We start from the raw sequence: 16672 nt of genomic DNA, 5'->3' as shown, positions 1-16672 counted from the left end.
AGGCAATTGTGTGGATAGATTTTACTGTAGATGAGAGGGTACAATGTTCTGATATTTGCGCATGCATAGACCATAGAAATATATAGTTAAAGTGATAACACTACACAGTGATATTTTAAGATAAGTGATATAAGTAGGCAAGCACAATAAAGTATAAATTAAAGTGTCACGACATAACATCTCTCCCTCTCTATTATTATTATTCTCAGAAATATTTACATATATACAATAATCGTGATATTTCATCACTTATTTTACAAAATACAGCAACTAAGTTGTGCAGATTACGGTTCATTTTCTACATTAGATTTCTATAAAAAAAACAAAAACATTCAATTTTTTTTTTTTATTATTAAAATTATGATTATATATTATGAGTTTTCAAGACATATAGTTCTGTTCATAATGAGCGTGTATTTTCTTGATCACAGCACTAATAAATAACTATTTGGGAACATTGATCAAGTGTAAACGGATAAGTATTTTAATACTGACTAGTTTCACCAAACTTATGCTGTTGGCATCGTCAGGGTACAAGCACTGAGGTTAAAACATATCACAAAATGGATTTTAACTCTAAATTCTAAAAATTATAGTTACAACTGAAATAGCATTGAACATCCCTTAGCAACAACTAGTAAATCATGTACACGTGATACGTGTATTATTCATGTCACGAACACATATCTTGAAGTAGAAAAAGCCATCAAAATCCTGAAATGCGGAAAGGCAGCTGGAGTAGATGATATTCGACAAGAAATTCTCAGGTGTGGAGGTATACACCCTCTGTTCAAAAAGAAACCGAACTTTTCGAAAATTGAAGAAACTAGTGGTGCCACCTGTTGTATCTTTTTGTTGTCGAAAGTGGCAACCTTATTTAGTGTTGTGTCAACTGTTTATGACATTTGTTTCATTAGAAGACGAGTTATAGTGCCAAGAGTGACAGTGTGTTTTTTTACGAACAGTCGGAAAATTTTGAAACATCAGATGCTTCAAAAAGCATACGGTGATGAATGCTTATCCCATACTCAAGTTTACGAATGGTTTAAGCGATTTCAAAGTGGTTTTGAGACTCTTTAGGATGACTAAAAGCTGGGCCTTCCAAAAACTGGACTGAGCGAAGTTAACATTCAAAAAAATGTGTGATTTCATCAAAGAAAACCCGAAATCGTCCGTGAGATTGATTGAAGATGAATTAGGGATTCTCAAATCAACTGTGCACAACATTTTGACTGAATGTTTGGGCCTTCGTAAATTGAAATCGCAATTTGCTCCCCACAAGTTGCCCGACGACCAAAGAATGTATCGAATTGAATACTGCAAGGACCTCATTAAAACCAGCCATCAGGACTCAAACTTCCTTGAAACGATTGTTACTGTGACGAAATATGATGTTTTGAGTATGAGCCAAAGCTCCAGAGTGCTGATTGGAGACCACCAGAACACGGGCATCCGAAAAAAAAGTCACTTGGACAAGTCAAAAATAAAGACTGCCGATTTGTTTCTACGATTCCAAGGGCATGTCTGGCCAAATGGTCAGTTGTGCGTTTTATATCGGAGTTTTGAAGCGACTGGGAGCGAGGATTCGTCGCGTACAGCATGAATATCGTGATGTACGTAGCTGGTCACTTTTGCGCGATAATGCACCATCTCATCGTTCGAACATTGTGAGATAGTTTTTGAGCAAAAACCAAGTTTGTGTGATGGATCACTCTCTGTATTCACCTGATTTACCACCCTGTGACTTCTTTCTCTCCCCCCATCTTCATTTGCTGATGAAAGGAAAGCGATATGACACCACTGAAAATGTTCAAGCAACAGTAACCACTACCCTCAACAGTATCCCAAAAACCGATATAAAAAACTGATTTAACGAATTAATTGACCGTGGCAAACGCTGTATCAAAGCTGAGGGAGAGTATATTGATTGAAATAAATGATTTGAATAATTATAATTGGCCTGTGTTTTATTTTCTATCAAAAATTTCTTTTTGGACAGAGGGTGTAAAAGTCTTACAGTGGCAGCACTGTAAGACTTTTACACCCTCACAGACTTTTACGGACAGACGAACGAATTCCAGATGATTGCAGTATAGCTTTCATAGTGCCCATATATAAAAAGGGAAATAAAACGATGTGACAATTACAGAACACACTACTGAGTGTTCCTGGTAAGATTCATGCCGGTATACTTGAGAAAGAAATGGTTGAGAAGGATTGTGGAAGAGAAGTTTGATAAAGAACAAGCAGGATTCAGGCCAAGTACTGGCTGTCATTATCAGATTTTCACTTTACAATGAATAGTTGAGTAGTCATAGGAATATAACAAAGATCTGTATTTAAGTTTTGTATATCTGGAAAAAGCATATGACAAGGTGCTGAGAGAGAAGCTTTTCAAAATTCTACAGTTGTATGGTGTCAGTGGAGCATTATATCAAACAATACTTAGTCTTTATTGGAGTTGTAAGTCAGCAGTTAGAATTGAAGGAAGTACAGGAAGATGGTTTAATCTTAAATCTGGTGTGAGACAAGGATGAACATTATCCCCTCTGTTATTCATTTTCTACCGTATTTGCCAGCATGTAAGACGCACCCCCTTTTTTTGTACACTTTTTTTAGGAAAAAAAACTTGATCAATGAATTTACAGTATTTAAAATATCAAATAATAAGCAGTTCTTATCATTTTATCAGTTAGGGGTGCCCCGAAAAGCCTCTTTGCAGCCCTCTGTCCATGTTCTTTAGCATACGCAATCACACATAGCATGTATGCAATATTGTAGCAATGCCGACATTTTTCAGCCATAATTTGCCAAGAAATTTAGAGAAAACTTAACGGCAGAAATTTATCACCGTTCACAACAATTGGAAAGTTTAAACGAATAAGAACACAGCTGTGATCGTCGATGACAGCACATGTGCATCCACTGAAGTCTACAGAACTGGAATGCTCTCACACACCGCAAGGAAGCTAGAAAGAAATCACGTGACTCAGAACAGAGAAAATTTCCAGAAATGAAAGCAATAAAAAACTGAGTATCGGCATATAAGATGCACCTTGTTTTTCAGACCTATTTTCAAAGAAAAAAAATGTCTTATATGCCAGCAAATACAGTATATGGATCACATTATAAAGGGAAAGTGGTATTAAACCTGATATCAGAATTGCAGATGTTAATTGCAGATCTCTACCTATAGGAGTTGCCTCTTGGCAACTCCTATAGGTAGAGATGACCTTGCTAATGCTTCTGCCTGGTATCTCCACTTGGGCCTGGCTCCCACTGAAGAGACCTCAATAAAGGTCGAAACTAGTCTGGGTAGCGGCCCTTCCCTTAATGCATAACGTTATACATATCCGCAAGGAGATGTGTTTTGCATAATGGGAGATACTGAAATAGGAGTGATGTTAGCTTGCTCCACCTTTGCAAGGAGTTGCCCGGTGTTGTACCACCTTACCCCAGTCCTGAAGATACTTTCAGGTGCAAACTTTGTTTACTCGCACATGGATAAAGGATTAAACTAAATTTATTATAGTCTAACCAAGTGAAAAATAAACTTTCAACATCATCATTATTATTATTATTTGACACCTTCAGGTAGTCCATGGACTCATCGAGGGAGGGCACCTGTTCTTCAACTCCATCTCCACCATTCAATCACCAACTGACTGCAACTACACCAATGCCATCTACTGCCAACCACCACAGCTATTTTCACAGACAATCACATCCATCCATCTATGGTGGGATTCGAACCTGCAGCCTTTTGGCTGGAGAGCAGATATTCTAACCACTCAGCCAACCAGGCCGGCTAACTAAATTATGCTCACGTTTTGACAACTTTAGCTTGCATTATCAAAGTCACTTTCAACACACTCAGCAAAGTCAGAATGAAATGACTCAAGAACAAAGACAGTCCTATGTGTGGAGGATGGCAGTTGCTTCCCATGGTGATTTTTTTTGTGATTACTGCTAATGGTAAAACCTAGTAAACTTTGGCACACTGCCCTATTCTGCCATCAGCAGTAATCACAGAAGATCATCATGCAGAGTGTTACTGTCGCCCTCCATACATGTGACATGGTCATTTCATTCTCACTCTTTGTGAAAATGTGTTTTAAAGTGACTTTGACTTCAGCAGCAGAACATTGTCATGTAAATAATTAATTTAGCTAGTAAATTTTCATTCCAGTTCCACGTAGTTTTATTCCAGAAGCTTTAACCCGAATCACTACAATAGCTATAGAGATTTAAATATGAAAATATGCATTGATTTAAATGAGATTCCAGCAAATCTTACAGTATTGATGTAATCCCTACTTCTTACTTTTCTTGATCATGGATTGGGCATTCAGGAACCACACTGCACAGACTGTAAGAGCAGTGAGTTTATTGAGGGGGTATGAAAAGTAGTTGGGTGTACTGAATGTCTCTCCTTGCACTCCATGACATTCTGTATAATAATGGTAGTAATTGTAGTAAACTGTACTGAATGTCTCTCCTTGCACTCCATGACATTCTGTGTAATAATGGTAGTAATTGTAGTAAACTAGCTGCAAACAAAGCAGTCGGTCTTTAACTATTGATGTATAGATATAGCCTGATTTTAGGGGTCCAGGATGCTATGGAACCCTTTCCTCCTAATGCTCCACTTTTAAAAATAGAAATGAGTTATTTCTATTTAATTGATCATTGTATAAATGTATATAAACAATATAATTTTTTCAAGCATTACAATGGCAGAGTGCATCATGACATTATCAGAACTTGCATGTTGTAGTAAGTTTCTTCCAACTGTCATTGTGCACAACACATTCTGCATATTTCTTAGTTCATTTTCTGTTATTCATAGTTATTCTTTTTCCTTAGCCAGGTGATTGGAAACCTTTTTTTCTCATTAAAAGGCCAAACATTTCTTTAAGGAATCTGTATTTTTGGTAGAAATGTTGCATTCCTTCACAGTTACTAATATTTACTAAAAAAAATCAGGTATGTGATAAAAAGATAAGATATTCAAGATAAAACCTGCGATTGAAATTTTTTTCAATGAAAACACACTCAGTATGTTTTTTTTATCATGTATAATTTTTAAATGTAAAGCTACCCTATATGATGTTAATTAGGTTTATATGAAGACAAGTTACTTGCTGTTGTGACAGACCACTGAGCCTAACATGTTGGGTTCAGTGATTTGAAATGGAAATGATATTAGCAATATTTTTGAGTGAGAAATGAAATAAGATTTTCTGTAATCATTTATTAAGAATAATAAAAGATGGACTTAGAAATATGCAGAATTGGTTTCATTATATATATATATATATATATATAATGAAATTTTTAGACTTCAGGCCTTTTTCTACAGACTGCTGAGGCAACTTGTTTACCTCTGTACAAGAAAGATATTGCTCACAGTGTTAAGTATTTACATATATTAAGTAGAAGTTAAAGTATTTATTTTAAATATTAAATAATTTAGGAATATTTTAAATTAATAGTTATATATATGTGTTTATATATATATATATTTATTTATTCGTTTATTTTTTAATAGCTTTGACAAAACCAAATGATATGATCTTTCCATTTGATTTCAAAAGTTCTTTGGCAACATACAGACATACAAAAGTGGAACATATGGATTCCGAGAGAGCTCTTCTGGGATATTTATTGGCAAAAATTCACAAGCTAGATCCAGATGTTATTGTGGTTAGTTAATTATTGAACTTACTCTTAATGGACTCTGACTTTCTTAGTGTATTCTTAGTGTATTATACATAAAATACACTAGTGGCCAAAATTGTGGAAACCTTTTGGAAAAAGTGTATTTCTGAGGTTTGATGGCTCATAACACCACTTTTTTTTAGAGTAATACCATAAAATTATATATCAATGGAAAGATAATTTAATCAAGAATGTTATGCAATAACTTTTATGAAGGATTTTTTATTAGAACAGCAGTTATAAAGAAGAAAAGTGAAAGACAAAAAAAATGAGATATACAAAAATTCTCACGATGTGAGTTAATACTTAGTTGGGTAACCTTTAGCGTTAATTATGGCCTTACTGTTTTGAATTCATTTTTCATCATCATCATGCTTGTTAAGGATTTAGGCCTAGAATGGCCTTCTGGCTTTAGAAGTCATCATTGAATCTCTTTAAGAGGATGTCCTAGTTTTCTTTTTCCTAGGACATCTAGGAAAACTAGGACAAGAGGATGTCCTAGTTTTCTTTTTCCTAGGACATCCTCTTAAGAGATTCAATGATGACTTTTAAAGTCATCATTGAAGTTTGTAATTTAAGGCTTGTTTTGGTAATATTTCTATTTGCATTCCTTCAACGTATTCCATCCATTTATATTTATATTTTTTCATTTTTTCTTTTACTGATTCCTGGTTTAATCTTTCATCATTTCTTTTGCGATTGAATAGAGTATACTTTTCAGTTTTTTTCATAAACTTCATTTCAGCTATTATTAATATTTTTTAGTTATTAATCATTTTTCATATATGCATATCATTATAATGTTATTTTCTCCCAAAGAATTTTCTCACAATGAGCCGTTTGCAAAGAATTGTGTGGACATGCTAGCAGAGCAACAGAGACAGTGATAGAATGGGGCATAAAGAGAGAAAGACTTTTATCAGAAAGGATCTAAAAAGAGGAGATGTTTAGTGTGGGAATCCCTGGCTTTTGTAGGGAAACCCTACAAATGCAGAGATGCCACCATTGAGACAAAAGAAAGAGTAATTGGCATAACTGAGATGAGCAGTGCTTTAAGAAGAAGCTGAAATTTTCTGTTAGGAAAAGTAATGGATTTTGCCAGATTTGAGATAGAGGTGACAATATATATTTGTGAAATAGATCTGTTATGTTTTTGGATGTTTACTTTTTTTCTGCATATAATCTATTTCTCTGCCTGCCTTTTTTTATAATTATTTCATTTGAGATGAAATTGGGAGGGAAATCCAACTTGATAAATCTTTGCTCTTGGTTGTGTTCTCCATGTACCACTATTAGACAAACCTGGCAGAATAATGTTCATAAGGTTATTCAGAAGCTGACCTAGAAATCTTCTAAACTGTTATATTTACCCATAAGGCTTGTTGGCAGAATAAGTATTTTAAAACTGTATGGAAAGAAGAAATGAGAAGGAAAAAAGTAAACAAGTCTTGCTGTATAATCCAAACATGATTTTGGCCCGAACACTTCAGGCTTCTGGCAATCAATGTGACCGTATTACACTATTTGGTGAAACTAAACTCCACCCCCAAGTGGTGTCCAGTGCTGCAGAGGCTTAGCTTTTCCTCTTAGGAGTGTTGATGACATAATTCACTCCTTCTATACATTAGTCATTCCTTGATTATGTTTCTCCATTCTGATGGTTTGAGGATGGGATTTGTGTTCTGGATTACTAAGAGGACCACCAGTGTAGTAGGCATGGAATTTGGTTGCTGTATAGTGAATTGATTTCACCAAAGTTTGTCATATTCTACACTGTGGTGACCAGAAAATCAATCGCTCTGGTCATCACATTGACTGATCTGACCACCACTACAAATCAGACTTCTGATGTTTTTTGCAACTAAGTCATTGCAGCATGCCTACACATATTGGCCCACTAAATTTAGAAACCTTTATTTAATACCGTGTTGGACCTCCTTTAGCCCGAATTACAGCACATATGCAATTTGGTATGGATTCCACAAGGTGTTGGATTGCATCTGCACCATACCAGGTGTTCACCAGACAGTCCTTTAACTGGCTCAGATTTGACAGAAGAGGACTTTGCTTTTTGCTTCTGGATCTGTTTTTCTATCATGTCCCGCACATTCTCAGTGGGGTTCAGATCTGGGCTTGGTGTTGGCCAGTTGGTGGCATACTCGCTGAACCACTTCTGAACAATTCTTACATGTTGAACAGTAGCATTTGTTGTCCATTAAATGGCTGTCACTTGCTGGACAAAAAGTCAAAAGTTACAGGATGGACTTGGCAACAATGTTCAATTTCTTGGAGGGCATCTGACCCATTTATCAATATCAGGGGACTTGTTCCTTACCATCAGAACATGTCCCATACCACGATGCCACCTCCAAAACCCTAAGTTGTGTTTACGAGGAAAGCTGGATTCATTGCGTCATGGGGCTCATACCACTGTTGATGGTACACCTTGTTGCAGAACAAGGTGTACCATCACTTGTTGGATCACATGACCTTTTTTCCCCTCAGTCTTCCTGACACAACTGTAGACAAACTTTCCTATTCTTTGCAGAAATCATTGATTTCTGTATAGGCTTGCGATTGCCAACACTGATCCTCTTTAATTCCCTGCGCATAGTTTGGTGTGATATGGATTGGACAGCCTTTATTACTGCTTTGGTCAGTTGGCGATCTCATTCCTAACAGACTCTCTGAGGACCACAGTCATGCCTCTTAGACAAGCAATGTGGGTTATTTTTCCACAGATTAAACCCCCGAGATATATTTTTTTCTTAAATGGTGCTGGATGTTTTCAGAATCGTGGATCCAGGCTGGCACTTCACAACAAGCCTTTGTTTTTTCAGCAGCATTCTTAAATAGTTGCCTAGTACATGTGGTGACGCACATAACCAAATATTTTGCATATAATGCATAAGTGAAGTTTACGTATATCTGCATAACAATTTCTAATTTAGTGGCCAGTATATTTAGCTATCTCAAAACGAATATCCATCTTCCTTTTGAGATTCTGTTTACTTCGCTGGAAAATACTATTATCAGTTGGTTGAAGTAGCCTTTATTTATTTTTTATATCATTAAATGTAATATACAAATTTTATAAAACATGAAAGTTGTCTGAAAAGGCCTAACAATAAAAAAGCGAATTTGTCATTTCAAAATTATTTTTATTTTTATTTTTTACTTTTTATTTTTCAACATAATCTCCCTTAAGACATTTATTCCAGCACCATTATCCCGTCCCTGTAGTGGTTCTCAGTAAGATCTGCAAAATAACCCTCTACAGCTGCAATTACCTCTTGATTTGAAGAAAAACACTGACCAATGTAGAAGAGTTTTAGTTTTCGGAAGAGATAGGAGTCAGAGGGAGCCAAATCTGGGGAATAGGGAGGATGGTCCAACAATTCATAGTGCAGATTCCTTAATTTTCCCATTGCCAAGACACCTTTGTGGGCAGGTGCATTGTCCTGATGAAAGATGATTTTTTTCTTCTGCAAACCGGGTCTTATCTCACGAATTTTTTCGTTATGTCTGATTAAAAGATCGGAATAATATTCCCCAGTTATTGTTTTACCCTTTTCAAGATACCTAATAAACAAAACGCCTTTAGCTTCCCAAAACACCAATGCCATAACCTTTCCTGCTGATGGAACCGACTTTGTCTTCTGTGACGCTGAACAACCTTTTTCTGTCCACTGTTTTGACTGCTGTTTGGATTCTGGTGTGTAATGGTGAATCCAAGTCTCATCCATAGTAATAAATGGACGCACAAAATCAGTTTTATTCTTGTTAAAACGCTCCAAGCACTGTTCAGAGATTTTCATGCGAGTGCATTTTTGATCTGCTGTGAGCAAGCTCGGCACCCATCTTGCGCAAAGCTCTTTCATTTGCAATTCTTCATGCAAAATATATCCTACATGTTCTTTTGAAATGTCTATAGTCTCAGCAATTTCATGCACTTTGACTCGCCGGTCATCCAATACCATATTGTTCACTTAATCAATGATTTCTGGTGGTTTTACACTTTTTGGACGTCCTTTACATGGATCATCTTCAAGGCTGGTACAGCCACATTTAAGCTCTGCAGCCCATTTCTTAATTGTGGAAAACAAAGTACAAGAGTGCCCATAAACTTTTATGAACTTCGAATGAATTTCTTTTGGTGTTAAACCTTCTTTTACAAAGAATTTTATAATCCACGATGCTCAATTTTATCCATTTCAAGGGATACAGACAACACTTTTGCTTCAGACAGCTGTATAAAACAAACTACTTGATAGAATGATTTGCAATTTCACATGGATGCTTATGACAGATGTACCAACTTAGAAAAAAAAAATCTTGCCGATAGTGTTGCCATCTATGGTTGAGGCCGAGAGCTTTTCAGACCAACCTCATAAAAAGGGAAATAAAACTGATTGTGAAAATTACAGAGGTATTTCACAACTGAGTGTTCCTGGTAAGTTTTATTCAAGTATACTTGAGAAAGAGTTGAGAAGGATTGTGGAATAAAAGCTTGGTAAGAACAAAGTGGATTCAGGTCATATATAGGTTGTCAGAATCAGATTTTCACTTTACGACAGATAGTTGAGAAATCATGGGAATATAACAAAGATCTGTATTTAAGTTTTGTAGATCTGGAAAAGGCATTTGACAAGGTGCAAAGAGAAAAGCTATTCAGAACGCTAGTTATATGGTCAATGGGGCATTATATCACACGATACTTAGTCTTTATTGTAGTTGTAAGTCAGCAGTTAGAATTGAAGAAAGTACAGGAAGATGGTTTAATGTAAAACCTGGTGTGAGACAAGGATGTACATTATCCCCTCTGTTATTCATTATCTGTATGGATTACATTATAAAGGAAAGTGGTATTAAACCTGATATCAAAATTGTAGATGTTGCGGATGATGTTATACTTCTAAATAAATCTGCTACAAGTCTGCAAGATTACTGACTAAATTGAATAAGTGTGGTAATAGATATGGTATGAAGGTCAGCAATAACAAGACAAAGACAATGAAAATAGGCAGAAGCATTGAAAATATCAACTGTGTTGTGAATAGAGAACCTATAGAATAAGTAAAACATTTCTGCTACTTCGGCACAATTTTTCGTGAAAATGGTAAATTAAATATGAAAATAGACAACAGAATCAACAAAGCTGGTATGTTAGGAAGTCAACTGAATAAATTTATATGGAATAGGAGAGAAATTAGTCAAAACACTAAATTAGCTGTATAGACAGTGTTCAAACCTATTTTAAATTATGGATCTGAGAGCTGGGTCAGAAGTAAAACACTTGACCAAAGACTAGAGACCACAGATATGAGAGATAGGGTCATGAACAGTTGGCATCAATGGCAATATCATATTAAAAACGAGGATAATAGGAAAGAACTTGACATTGTCAGCATCCTAAAGAGTACAAATGAGATTGTTAAAAATGAAATCAGGATTGTGGAATGCATTAGCAGAGCTAATCTCAGGTGGTATGGTCACTTAAACAGAATGGACAAGGAAAGATTAGCAAAACAAGTGTTCTCTGCCAGGTTGGCAGCAAAACGACCCAGAGGAAGACCAAGATATAGGTGGATTGATACGGTACAAAGTGCTTTAGACGATAGAAATATAAGATCTGATAATGTTGGAGTCTTGACAAGTAACAGACTGATTTGGAGGTAAGTTGTAGATGGGACGTTAGTAAAGATAGAAATTTTTCATGTAGTGCTATCATATCCTATACACCCCTTGAGGGTAAATAGCAGGAATTTGATGATGATGATGTTTCATGTTGTTTATTATCATATTTAGCAGTTTGCTCATATTCTATAACAATGTTACCATTGAACTAGACAAGGGGAATGGATACACCATTCCCCTTATCTAGTTCAGTGGTACTTTTGACAGAATACAGCATGGCAGACTGCTGTATAAATTGGAGATGGATAAGAGGATGGCTGACTGACAGATATCAAAAAGTGGTATACGGAGGATGTGAGTCTACAAGATTTAAGGTAACTAGTGGTGTTCCACAAGGATCAGTGCTTGGTCCACTGTTATTTAGTCTGTACATTAATGATATTGAGAAGGATTTGATAAGCAACATACAGCTATTTGCTGATGATGCAAATATAGGTAGGGTGATCAGGAATGCTGCTGATATGCTGTCTTTTTTTTTTTTTTTTTTCCAGAATGATTTGAATAAGCTGGAATTATGAACGTGGGAAAATGGGTGTCTGTTCAATGTCAGTAAATGTAAAATTATTCACTTCTGCGTGATTAGATATCCAATGTTGTATTATATTGGTGGGATTAGGCTAGAAGAAATTGATGAGGGTAGGGATCTTGGAGTGTTAATAGATAGGAAGTTGAAGCTCATGGGGTCATGTGGCAAAGATTGCCAATCGAACAGTCCAAGTGAGCTCTTATCAAAGACCTCACTTGGACTGTTGTGAGCAGGTCTGGTTTCCGTTGTGATTCTGATATATTGGAGAGAGTACAAAGGAGAGTGTTAAAAATGATATCAGGATTTTGGATACTGAGTATGAAGACTGATTTAGAATTTGTAGACTGCAGACAGGAGAAAGAGGGAAGATATGATTCAGACTTACAAACTTCTGAAAGGGTCATACAGGATTTCAATTGATGAAATTTTTTAATTTATGTTAGGCGGGGAAAGGATGAGAGGACATCCTTGGAAGCTGAGAATGAAGGCCGTTCAAGAAGGTTGCGAGGGCTAGATTTTTCTCTCATAGGGTGGTTGTGTGATTTTAATGGATTGCCATTGGATGTTGCGAGTGCAAGCAGTGTGAATGAATTCAAGCCATCATAGAAAAACAGATCCAGGAGCAAAACCCACTTCTGTCAAATCTGAGCCAGTTAATGGACTGTCTGGTGAACATCTGGTATGATGAATGATTTTCCACTTTCTTTTGGAGTAATATATCGCACAGGAGCAAATTTTATGAGCTCCATGTTAAAAATAAAAAATAAAAATAAAAAGTAGAATTGTTGTGGATGCAGTGCACAATTGATATATTTGCAGTTTATTTGTAGAGAATGTCACTAAGTCATTTGAGTCCACAGATATTAGCTGTGTATCAAATAATAAAATTTGGATTTACTGCTAGTTATAAGATTTAGTGGTGGAACATGAAGTTTTGCATAGAGCTTCATATCTATTAGGAGGGAGACCTATGGAACTATGTGCTTCTTCTCTATCTTACATTTTAGTAAGATTTAACCCTATTAGTTATTGATTAATTCTCTTCTGTCAAGACTGGTTAAGTACTTCATGAGTCCATCTTCTCCACTCTTCTCTTAATAAGTCTTTCTTGAAGGATCTTGGAGGCTGTTGATCTTAGCAGCTTTCTTGATATTAGCTCATAAAACCAAATGGATAAGGGGCAGACCAAGGATAAGCTTCCCATTGTCCATTCTATTTGGTGGTTTTCCATCCTTGTAGGGTGATATAAGGTAATATCTGTTGATTCATTCTGTTTACATGCCCATACAATTTTAACCTCATTTTATACATAGAAATGATGACATACTGTTTATCCTTTTGAGGAATTCCTAATAGTTCCATTACACTGGCATGGAATGGCAGTCAGTTGCCACTATACCAATTAATTCCTTTGCTTTACTCGACTTGACTGTTAGACTTTATGCTAATGATGGGTTTTGATAGATGCAAAATATTTATTTCCTATATCATAGTAGATTAATTCGATATCTTTAGTATTCAGAGTAAATCAAGCTTTAGAGTCACTAGTTCTGTTAGCATTCTAGTTGACTGGAGATGTGTTTGCTAGTATAGATGCTTATTCAAAACAGTATGGACACATTGTAAAGTACTCTCTAAAGTAGCTATTTAATGGGTTAACTGTGAAATGTCATTAAAGATAGTAAGAGCTTAATCATTATGAACTAATAAATCACTGGGAATACACAGAGACATGCTTTAATAAATGGCGAGGTATATTTATTACATAGTTTATGGTTAATCCCTAATTTTTTCTACATCCAACCTTTGTGTTAATAGTCATTCACAGGTAAGTTGACTATATTTTGTATAATTTTATTTTTGTCTATTAGTTACTTAGAATGTTTTATTCGTATCTATGATGGTGGATTGACTTCAAAAATCAAAATGATGTGAATTCCAAAGAATGAGGCTCAAGTATAAACATAAAGCAAAATCTTTACTGTAAACACACATACACACAATAGATGCATTTCAGTATATTAAATCATTCTCTTTGTCCTGAAGGAAGCTGACGAAGTGCAGAATTTCTATTAGTAAAAATTAATTTCTTACTATCTTACATATCTAATTTTAAAATCTTACTAAATATAGTTATCCTCTGTATTGAATAAGATTTTAAAATTTAGATATATAATGGCCATCCTTTGAGCTCATGGCCATTCTTGCTATGAGCTCAAAGAAAACATTTTCTCTCTTGCTCTTGGACTGACTTTCACAGTTAAATTCATTCCTTAGGGAGGGACAACTTCAAACACTATACAAAGAATAAACACAGCATTCAGCTAAAAGCTTTATAGTTTCACTTGACTATATGGGAACTTCCTTTGCAATGTTTATTCCATCACTGTCCTCTTTATCTTCCTTTGTTTTATTTATTTATTTTTGCTACCCATTTATTCACTTTGTCTTACTTTTCAAATTTCTTAGATCACAATAAAAGAAGTTAGATCTCACATGACTATTATGCTTGTCTATATCTTCTTTTAGCATGCAAGTTTGATTAAAAACATCTTTATTTCGTTTCCTGATGTTGGCGGGAAGATAAGATACGAGTAAATCTCTCTGACAGCAGGAGCACAACATTTAACTGTGCAGTTCCAAGGAAAATAATGTTACTGTAGATTTCATCTCATTTTATGAAGTATATCTTTCTTGCTTTCCATTTCATGTAGCATTCTCACTGATATACGAAGGCTTGATACATTGTATTGTCCTTCACAGTTCTTACTTGGAAATTGGATAAACTTTTCTGAAATCATAGAATTCGGCTCAAAAATTTGCCTGCTTTTTGTTCTTTCTTCTTCTTCGCCCTCTCTTTCTGATTAGCATTCCTGTTTTTCCATGGTATGGAAAACAGAACATGTGTGTCCATTACATGCAAGTACTGAGATTCAAAGTGAAACTGAAGTGATCCCATGGCTATCTTTAGTACAGTGATTACATATTATGCTAATTTTGTTATAGGAAAACTATTATAAATGGACACAACATAAATACATATGCATTATTTTTCTATGTTGAATGTTTAAATATATCTCAGTTTCCTTTATTATGCCACCATTTAACCACATGACAATAATACAGGAAAACCTTGCTTATTGCGAATTCGATATGCGCGATAATCAGTTACTGCGAATTTTCTATGTTATGCAAAATTTTATTGGTTTTAATAGCTCAGTTGATAACATTATTGAAGAAATCTGCACAATTGGAAAAGAACTTGGATTTAAGTAACTGGATAATGAAGATGTGAGAAACTTGCTCGATTCCCATTCAGAACAGTTAAGCAAGAATGATAGCCTTCAACTAGAAGAACAGCGTGCATATGAAGAAGATAAGGAGAGCAAACAAGCAGAGAATGTTTTGACTAAGAAGCTAACTGCAAAAGATCTTCGGAGCTAATTTTCAATCACATTGAGTGTGCTAAGGAAATTTTGTTTGATGCTGATCCTGATATGGAATGAAGCTTGGAATTTCACTGAAATCGTGATAAAGCGATCGCCAACTATCTCAAATTGCATGACAAGATGAAAAAGTCGAGCCTTATTCAAACATCTTTACTTAAAAAGTAACTCAATAAAATGTCATCATCATCAAATTCCTGCCATGTACCCTCAAGGGGTGTACAGGATATGCTAGTACTACATTAAAAAATTACATCATTATTAACTTCCTATCTACAATTTTCCTCCAAATCAGTCTGTTACTTGTCAACCAACATTATCAGATCTTATATTTTTATCGTATAAGGCACTTTGTACCATATCAATCCACCTATATCTTGGTCTTCCTCTGGGTCGTTTTGCTGCCAACCTGGCAGAGAACACTTGTTTTGCTAATCTTTCCTTGCCCATTCTGTTTAAGTGACCATACAGCCTGAGATTAGCTCTGCTAATGCATTCCTGGATGCTGACAATGTCAAGTTCTTTCCTAATATCCTAATTTTTAATATGATATTGCCATTGATGCCATCTGTTCATGTTTCTAATCTTTCTCAGGACTCTCATATCTGCGGCCTCTAGTCTTTGGTCAAGTGTTTTACTTCTGACTCAGCTTTCAGATCGATAAGTTAAGACTGGTTTGAACACTGTCTTGTATACAGCTAATTTAGTGTTCTGACTAATTTCTCTCTAATTCCATACGAATTTATTCAATTGACTTCCCACCATACCAGCTTAGCTGATTCTATTATCTATTTCTATATTTAATTTACCATCTTCACTAAAAATCGTTCCTAAGTAGCTGAAATGTTTTACTTGTTCCACAGGTTCTCCATTCACAACACAATTGACATTTTCAATGATTTTGCCTATTTTCATTGTCTTTGTCTTTTTAATGCTGACCTTCATACCATATCTATTACAACAGTTATTCGATTTTGTCAGAGAATCTTGCAGACTTGTAGCGGATTTATTTAGAAGTATAACATCATCCACATAAAGCAAAGAGCTAACATTAACATCTCCAATTCTAATATCATGTGTAATACCACTTTCCTTCATAATGTGATCCATATAGATAATGAATAACAGAGGGGATAATGTACATCCTTGTCTCACACCAGATTCAGCATTAAACCATCTTCCTGTACTTCCTTCAATTCTAACTGCTGACTTACAACTCAAATAAAGACTAAGTATTGCTTGATATAATGCTCCATTGACAGCATATAACTGTAGCATATTG

The 16672-nt window shown here is 35.3% G+C and overlaps 1 protein-coding gene across 4 annotated transcripts in view; it reads left to right on the top strand.

Annotated features, from left to right (window-relative positions):
- The window catches only part of PolA1 (DNA polymerase alpha catalytic subunit), a 561406-nt gene that overhangs the window by 291783 nt on the left and 252951 nt on the right, over nt 1-16672 (top strand). For all 4 annotated transcript variants that reach the window (XM_090402430.1, XM_090402431.1, XM_090402428.1 and 1 more), the window contains one exon: nt 5552-5706. In XM_090402430.1, coding sequence (XP_090258556.1) covers nt 5552-5706 — 155 coding nt within the window. The remainder of the gene's footprint in view (nt 1-5551; nt 5707-16672) is intronic.

This window comes from Typopeltis vanoorti, chromosome 13, assembly GCF_054136105.1.
Source record: "Typopeltis vanoorti isolate ZY-2024b chromosome 13, IOZ_Tvanoo_1.0, whole genome shotgun sequence".
NCBI lineage: Eukaryota > Metazoa > Arthropoda > Arachnida > Uropygi > Thelyphonidae > Typopeltis > Typopeltis vanoorti.
Note: the sequence above shows the minus strand (reverse complement) of the source record. Positions and strands in the feature narration are given on the sequence as shown.